Source organism: Amphiura filiformis, chromosome 18 (genome assembly GCF_039555335.1).
Source record: "Amphiura filiformis chromosome 18, Afil_fr2py, whole genome shotgun sequence".
NCBI lineage: Eukaryota > Metazoa > Echinodermata > Ophiuroidea > Amphilepidida > Amphiuridae > Amphiura > Amphiura filiformis.
Genome location: NC_092645.1, coordinates 16,181,481 through 16,190,999, shown reverse-complemented (window position 1 = coordinate 16,190,999; position 9,519 = coordinate 16,181,481). Strand labels below are relative to the sequence as shown.

Sequence of the window (9,519 nt, the reverse complement as noted above, 5' to 3'; positions counted from 1 at the left end):
CACGGTTGAACGCTTATACTGTGTAACAATCATGCTCGTTACAGCTCGTTACAGCTCGATAGGTGTCAACTATTTTTAAATTCACTAAACTCGTACTGTGTTCACAGGCTGCAATGCATAGTTCCAAGAGTCTTTTAATATTCATATCTATATTTTTACTTCCTTGAACTTATTTGGCACATGCGCAGATTTTAAAAATAGAGTTTTATCTGCACGTGATGTCCACAAACAAAATGTTACAATAGAAGATGGCTGCCGAAGAGAGACTGCGGCCATTTATTTGGTGCATATTTTTTGCAAGTTTTCTATGTGTTTTGTTTCCTCCAGGAATTCGCGGACAAGAAGGTATGGTGTTTCTCATTTAAAATTTCATCTCGTTAGGTGCATGAATTGATATTGTCATTGATTTTCCTTATATTTATTATTACATTATTCTATTTGAATAATAAATTTGTCATAACTTTTTGACTTTGACTTGCCTTGATTATTTGTTTTTACTTAAAGTGGAGTGCGATGTAGGAGAATACGCATGTGCTGATGGAGAAACATGTATTCCTGAAGAGTACCGATGTGATTACATCGCTGACTGTGCTGACAATAGTGATGAAGTTGATGGCTGTGTGTGCGATCCACGAACTGCTTTTGAATGTGCCAGTGGTGGTTGTATACGTAGTAACCGGATATGTAATGGTATAGCCGATTGTTATGATGACAGTGATGAAGTAAACTGTACTGAATGCGCTGAAGGGTCGTATCAATGTGCCAATGGCAACTGCATTCCCGAAGATTGGAGATGCAATTATTCCAATGACTGTGAAGACAACAGCGATGAAGTTGATGGATGCATTTGTGATCCAAGCATTGAATTCAATTGCACTACAGGTGGATGCATCAATGGTGCTTGGGTTTGTGATGAGGAACCAGATTGTTATGATGGCAGTGATGAAGTCAACTGTACTGAATGTTCTGAAGGAGCTTACGAATGTGCAAATGGCAACTGTATTTCTGAAGAATGGAGATGTGATTATTTTGATGACTGTGGGGATAACAGTGATGAAGTTGATGGATGTGTATGTAATCCAAGCATTGTATTCAATTGTACAGCAGGTGGATGCATCAATAGTACTTGGGTTTGTGATGGGGAATCAGATTGCTTTGATGGTAGTGACGAAGTTGGTTGTTCTCTTTGTGAGAATGGTTTCTTCAAATGTCAAAATGGTAGATGCATTCTGGAAGAATTGCGATGCAATTATATTGATGATTGTGGTGACAGAAGTGACGAAGTTGATGGTTGCATCTGTGACAAAGACGCAGAGTTTGAATGTCTCAATGGCAGTTGTATCAATATAACATGGGTTTGCGATGGAAAGCCAGATTGCGATGGTGCCAATGATGAGTTCAATTGTACCAACTGTGGCCTAGGTTTCTACCAGTGTGCCAATGCTAACTGCATTGCAGAGACCAATCGCTGTGATTATCGAGACGACTGTGGTGACCTCAGTGACGAATTTGATGGGTGCACCTGCGAGGCGGAAGTAGAGTTTCAATGCACAGGTGGCAATTGCATTCCTGACAGATGGCGATGTGATTTTGTTGATGATTGTGGTGATCTAAGCGATGAAATTGTTGGATGTGTATGTGAAATGGGGCTTCATTTCCAGTGTGCTGCAGGCAACTGTGTGCCTCTGGTTTATGCATGTGACTATGTATTTGATTGTCAGGATTACAGTGATGAGATTGGTTGTACATGTAATAATGAGACGGACTTTGAATGTGCTTCTGGTGGGTGTGTTCGTTATGGGTGGGTCTGTGATGGAGATTCTGAATGTGTGGATGGCAGCGATGAAGAAAACTGTTTGGTCCCTACTACAGGTATGGTATAGGCTAGATTCCAGTTTCATATTTCATTGATGCATTGTCAGTTTTTGCTAGTTATTTGTGTTCTCTTTTGAATACGCCGCACTGTTTTATTTGTGGTGAAAGCTAAATTAATCCAGACGCCATCCATCGACAAAATTATAATATTATGGAGTTTGAGAAAATTAATTACCGATGGAAACATTATACAAACAAGCACTCTAAGTTTACGGCTGTCTCGTAATTTAGCTTTCATCAAAAGCACTCTATATGCTTGTAGACGAGATTTTACGGTACATTAATTCGTCGGTCGCATCACATACTCATACTGTTCTAGTCACATTTTTGACGTTTTTGAGAAAATTGGGGTACGTTTCTGAGCCACCAACTTACATACCTCAATTCTCTCTAATTAATGGGATATCAAACTTTGATTTTGGTCTATTTGCTGTTTTTATATTTTGTGTTTCACATACAGAGCTATATTTAACGATGTTAAGCTACTTTCCCCATTCATTAGTATGTACATCACATACAGATTTATACGGTTAACGACGCATCGCATACTGATCTATCTGATCTATATAGAGCTTATTTACGTTCGTAACCAGTACACGCATTACTAAGGTATAAAGAAAAAACATAGACTGTAGCATAATATAGCGACAGAGTTTTTTAAAATCGTTTCACATATACAGTAAGCAAAAAAAATTAAGGTATCAGTTGTATTCACCCCTGTATATCCTAAATAAACACAAGTATATATGTCAAAATTAAAACAAGCAGCCAATAGCTGTACTCTTTAGCTCTGATTTAAGACCTTATTTGTTGAGAATTAAAGAAACGGTGATCTAAAAGCTAATGAAGAAACGAAATCAAAAGTTACACTTTTGTTTTTCAATCAATGAAAGCATGGCACTAGTTTTAACGTGCTAATCAATGGAAACACGGCGCTAGTTCTCTTGTTCGCGAATACTTTGTGTACAAATCAATAGGGCTTTCAATGGAGCAAACTGCAACTTTTAAATTGGCATCTTACTTGGGTATTTGGATCGTCGTGGTTTTATTTCTAGAACAATTTCAACAAACGAGGTCTTAACTTCGAGCTAAATGATGCAGCTATTGGCTGCTAGTTCCAATTATGATATATCTGTCTTTGTTTAGGATATACAGGGGGTGAACATAACTGGTACCTTAATTTTTTGGCTTACTGTAGAACTATAGGTTTAACACCATTATTATTAAACATTTTTATCTGAAAGATAGACATATCAATTTCACCAAAATAAAACCGCCAAGTCTCTTCTTTAGACATGAGCTCCTTTAAATCAAACGTATTGCTTATAAAGGGCACGATATGATGTGGTTTGATACTATCTTCAATACGAAAGGTCAAAATTTTCAATTGATCATCGGCTTTTCATCCCACCTACATACACTTTAAGTATAAATCATCAGATTTATAAAGTTTACTTCGAGTACTGTTAAATATTAAAAATGTCAATTTTTAATCATTTGCCATAAAATGTGTATTACATTGCGAATTTCAAAAAATCAAAATTATTTGATGTCAGAAGAACATTCTTCGTATTCAGAATGCAATGCGATATGTCTGATGTGCTCTAATGTCCCACAATAAATACTGTCCAAACGTCCATACCCCATCCCTTAAAACATTGCAATTTAATATTGATTATAAATGAGATGATTAATGACATGGGTATTATATTGAATAAAATGAGATTATAAATGACATTGGTATATTACTTGGTTCATGTTCTGTCCAAGTAAAACATAAAATCAAGGAGAGATATTGTAAACTTTATCACTAGATATCGCTTACATTTCAGCTCCAGTTGATTTCACTCTTGGAGATGTGACATCTTCTTCAATCAACGTGACAATAATGGAGATTGCAGATGCCGTCTCCTATCAATTAGTTTTAACTGACCCAGATGGTGTAGAAATGGTAATTGTAATTACACCAGAAGAATTTATGGACGGACAATTTACTTACATGTATGACAATCTTGAACCTGAAACAACGTATGAAATTGGCATTATCTATACAAATACTGATGGACAGTCTACTGGTACAGAACCATTTACGGCAACAACTACAGGTATGCTAATTATTGTGTTCATGTGGTGGTTTGTCGTGGGGGGGGGGGGGTGTTAATAATCAGATTTTCGTCGATTTTCTGTAGATGTAGATATCCCGGGTAGATATGTAGTCACACAAGTGTTTTTCTTTCAGTAATGTAAAGCAGTATTCAGAATTTTTATTGTACGTAAAATATTGTATGCAGCAATCAAAGTATTGATCAAAGTATATGATCGTGGTCTTCTGGATAAAAGCAAAGAATTGGGCATAAACATTCCTTGGGGTGTATAGAACAATTTCATAAGGAGTGCCCCAAAATTCGGAGTTGTTAATGATGGCATAATTTTTAAGGAGTAAAAAAAATCAAAATTGCTCCGATCAAGTTGTAATGTTGCTCAAATTATTCCACAGGATGCAAGGAATAAGAAAGTCAATAATCAGTATCCTTTACATTAAAAAAAAAACAATTTTCCTTTTATCCCATCATGCAGTAATTTAAGGGTAACCTAGTGACCTAAAATAGTAAAATATTAAAGTCAAGATAGCTCAATCGATAAGGCGTTCGACTATGGTGCGAGAGGTTGCGGGTTCGAACCCTGGCGATGCCTATTACGCTCTCGTGGAAAAATTGAGTTAGCTTGAAATTCCCCTGGACAAGGAACTTACTGCTAATTGTCTCGTTGTAACCGTACGAAACTCGGGGAGCTGATCCTGGTTGCGAAGGTTATTTGTGGAATGTCTAGGGTGTGCGCTCTTGAAGCAGCAAAGTCCCTGATTTGTTGTTTAATGGTTTATGGAATGATGTGGGGCCGTAGTGGTCAGCGACAACCTGTAAAGTGTGCTGAGGCTTGTGGATCAACGTCTAGGCGTTGTGCCTGTGCGTAGCGCACTATAAATCACTGCGCTTTTTTTAAAAAGGATTTTCTACATACAGTGATCACTTTAATGGAATGAAATTCCACTCCATATTCACTCTTCTCTTTAAGAGTGACAATCACTCAGTTTTGAGTGATTATCACTCTTTTTAGACGAGTTTCGCTCTTTTTCACACTCAATTTCAACTCACTTATTTCACTCCATTTCACTGATCAAGCTATAGGCACACGTTTTTACTCGTTTACATTTAGAGAGTACATTATTAAGTATCAGATCGTGAGCCTCGGTTGTTTGTATAAAATTTTATTTGATGCATATTCATGAGGACCGATTAGTCTATCTCCCGTGGCTGTATCCAGCGTACTTTTGTGTTATACGAAATATAATTAATTGTACTTTGGTTATGGGCCGATTATGTTTGGTTATTTGACATAAATAGCCTGTTTGACGTAATCCGTATTTTCGGTTTGTTTCATGTACAGTGTGTGGTAAAGGCAAATTCAGCTGTGCTGATGGTCAAACGTGTATTCCTGAAGAGTGGCGCTGCGATTACATCAATGACTGTGGTGACAACAGCGATGAAGCTGATGGATGTGTATGTGATCCGAGCATTGAATTCAATTGTACAACAGGTGGATGTATCAATGGTACTTGGGTTTGTGATGGTAAAGCAGACTGCATTGATGGTAGTGATGAAGCAGCAGATTTATGTGGCTACACAACTGAAACACCCACAACTGACATGTTTACTAAACTGACTACAACTGAAGACCTGATCACCGGAGACTTAGAAACCGATACGCTCACTGAAATAGCAACTACTGAAGACATATTTACTAAACTATCAACAACTGAAGACCTGGTCACTGGAGACTTAGAAACCGATACGCTCACTGAAATAGCAACTACTGAAGACATGTTTACTAAACTGACTACAACTGAAGACCTGGTCACTGGAGACTTAGAAACCGATACGCTCACTGAAATAGCAACTACTGAAGACATGTTTACTAAACTATCAACAACTGGAGACCTGGTCACTGGAGACTTAGAAACCGATACGCTCACTGAAATAGCAACTACTGAAGACATGTTTACTAAACTATCAACAACTGAAGACCTGGTCACTGGAGACTTAGAAACCGATACGCTCACTGAAATAGCAACTACTGAAGACATGTTTACTAAACTGACTACAACTGAAGACCTGGTCACTGGAGATCTAGAAACCGATACGCTCACTGATATAGCAACTACTGAAGACATGTTTACTAAACTGACTACAACTGAAGACCTGGTCACTGGAGATCTAGAAACCGATACGCTCAATGAAATAGCAACTACTGAAGACATGTTTACTAAACTGACTACAACTGAAGACCTGGTCACTGGAGATCTAGAAACCGATACGCTCACTGAAATAGCAACTACTGAAGACATGTTTACTAAACTGACTACAACTGAAGACCTGATCACTGGAGACATTGAAACCGATACGCTCACTGAAATAGCAACTACTGCATTTGCAGGTGAGTGTTCTTAGGATGGTATTACACAGTGATGGGAATAATGGACTATTCCATTTGAAACTTGTTCTCTTCTTGCATATTTAAGTAAATCTTTATCTTGTTACGGGTTAGCATTCTGTGCCCGCCGAGAAGGTAAACGTACATAGTAAAAGTAAACCCTATATTTGTGCAATATCTGACATTGTTGGTAAAATACTTAAAGAAAAAATCCTGAACATCATGGCCATGTTCAAATAATTCTTCCATTTCATCAGTATGGCTAGACGCAATTAAGTTATTTGGATTATGATGTAAAGCTCAATGTTAATGTTCAATCTACATGGGGTAAAGCAGGCGATTGAAGAAGGAAGCAAATCTAGTCATCCACTTGACATAATTGACCGTAGACATGATCCTGTGGATGGGTATGTGGTTATCATGAAGTAAGGTATACCATGTTCGGTTATTTGACATAATTGTAACTTGTTTGAGGAAATCAACATTTTGCACTTTCTATGTGTAGTGTGTGGTGAAGGTGAATACAGATGTGTTGATGGTCAAGGGTGTATTCCCGAAGAGTTGCGTTGTGATTACATCAATGACTGTGGTGACAACAGCGATGAAATTGATGGATGTGTATGTGATCCAAGCATCGAATTCAATTGTGCAGCTGGTGGATGTATCAATGCTGCTTGGGTTTGTGATGGTGAATCAGACTGCATTGATGGTAGTGACGAAACACGAAATTTATGTGTCTACATAACTAAAATACCGACAACTGAAGACGTGTTTTCTGAACTGACCACAACTGAAAGCATGACCACCGGGGATTTGGAAACCGATATGGTTACTGAAATAGCAACAACTACGTCATCAGGTGAGCCTTTTAGGATGACCTACAGAATGATGGGAATCAGATTGATTTTTAACAATATATGGTTAGGGCTATCTTAGAAAACGAACCTTACGTACATTGAGGCCGTGTTTAAATAGTACTCACTGTCGTTTGTAATTATCATGTATTTTAAAGCTTCATCTGAGTACCGACCATCTTATAGTTATAGGCTGAACAAACCTGGCTGAATGTGCTTGTCTTATATATTCAAGGGGAGCGGGTTAGCGTCGCGGTTCGGTCCTCGCATTTTGCACCATTGAGGTCCCGGGTTAGCGCCTCGCCCGTTACCAGGTGACCTAACTTGCATATAATTTAGTTGGTTTCCACTCTATTCTCGCTCTAGTAGGTTTTTCTCCGGGTTTGCTGGTTTTCCTCCTGCATCGACAACGGATTTTCCTCCCTGAGCTGATTGATCTGCTTTGCCTTGAATATGGTGAATAAAGGAATTCAAAATATCGCAAATGGTCTGAATAAATGATAAGCTCCAATTGATTAAAATATTCTAACCCTCAAAGTGCTCAAACATTAGTAACGCATACGTGCGTACATTAACCAATATCGATATCGCGTGTTGCGGCAATACTTGCGTTATGACCACCATTCTCCACATTTCTTTCTTTTATATAATACGTATAATGTATTTTTAATATGTTCTTGAACTTAATTTCTTAACAATAATCTGAACAACTTGACCAGTTTTTTGTTCAGATTATAGTTAAAACATTAACTTTATTTACTACATTGATGAATGATATTCACAAATGTAACTCTATTTCTGAACTCACATTGTACTTTTCTTTGTAACACCATTTCATCCAAGATTTGTAATTGTATTTTGTATTTTTCCATGCAGATATACAGGTATCGCTTAATTTTTAGATTTATTTTTCAGACGTCATGTTCAGTATAACATATAACACATTGCCTTTATAAATGCTAACATTCCCAGTACATCAGATGTACTTGGTTATCACAGTTGTTTCTAGTTTTTACTTCCGTTTAGTATTGGTATTTATATTCTGTCGGTCCATGTCACGTCACTTCCGGTTGATGATGTTCGAGTGAAAACAAGTCCCTGATTCGATTTTTGTTGATGATTTCTGTCATTTGTGTTATGTAAATTTCGACCGCAAATAGTCAGTGGAATCACACAACCGTTTCTAAGTCTTCAGAGTGGAAGAAACTTACTTGATTTACCGTTTATATACTGACAAACTTAAAATTAAATTCCATGGTCGAGTGTTGTTTTTCCAAAATTGAATGCCACTCCAGCAACATCGCTATGTAGCCTCCTTCACAGTCGGTTTCTGTCGTTCATAACAAACCGTGAGCCACATGCAGTTTGGGCCCGAGACTAGAGATAGCCCGGATGTCCGACCGACAGAATTGCTAAATAGAGACAACAGAAGGATTAAGTTATTTTCACCCCTGTATATCCAATATAAATGTAACAAAAGACAGATATTTTCAAATAAAACCCAGAAGCCAATAGCTGCATCTTTTAGCTCGGTCCCATGCATACGATAAGTTAAAGCGGATCCTAACCATCACTGAACAAGGAAGGAGGACTCCGCTTTAACTTATCTCATGCATGGGACTGGTCCATCATGCGATACCTAGCCGTCTATCACGAGCCAGTCCAGCGGGTGAGTTGCCTGATGAAGTCTGGAGGCTCCAGACACAACGTCGCAAAGTTGCAACAAGTAAGTTCGAGTATTTGAATCAATTCAAAAAGTCTATTATAAAAAAAACTTCTGGATGACTAAGAACATTCACTCATTATGAAACAATATCTGTGCAAAAAAGTTACAAAAGCTCATTTCAACTGTTTGTATACTGCGAACTCCTGAGCCTAATATTTTGGGAGGGATACTTGAGTCCAATATATCGAATTGTAAGGGCCCTTTATAAAGATGAGGGTATGTCTGTGTCCAAATAGAAGACCTTCTAGTTTTTACAACCATTTAGTATAGAAATGATTTTACTTTAATTATATGGACACTTTATCTTTGTTGACGGAAGTTCAGAATATGGAAAACAGATAAAATACGCACTAATCTGCAATATGATTGACAATGTCAGATAGTGCTGTCAATCAACCATTTGCTGTCATATATTAATCAGCAGGCTTTGTTGGTGAGGTAGAATATATGTTACCTGGTGTATGAATATTGTGTTTGTGGTCTGTCACTTGTCTTCTGCTATATCTTATACAGAAACGGTAAGTAAAAGATGATTTAATTTAACTTATGTGACCTGCTCTCTCAAAATGATCGCTA

At 37.6% G+C, this 9,519-nt stretch overlaps 1 protein-coding gene across 1 annotated transcript; it reads left to right on the top strand.

Moving 5' to 3' along the window:
• On the top strand, positions 1-7,840 carry LOC140139925 (uncharacterized). The gene is made up of 5 exons (XM_072161706.1): positions 1-345; positions 505-1,872; positions 3,708-3,980; positions 5,320-6,366; positions 6,869-7,840. The coding sequence occupies exons 1-5, from the start codon at positions 249-251 to the stop codon at positions 7,297-7,299; spliced, it is 3,216 nt and encodes a 1,071-aa protein (XP_072017807.1). The 5' UTR covers positions 1-248; the 3' UTR covers positions 7,300-7,840.
• The last annotated feature ends 1,679 nt before the right edge of the window (positions 7,841-9,519 follow it).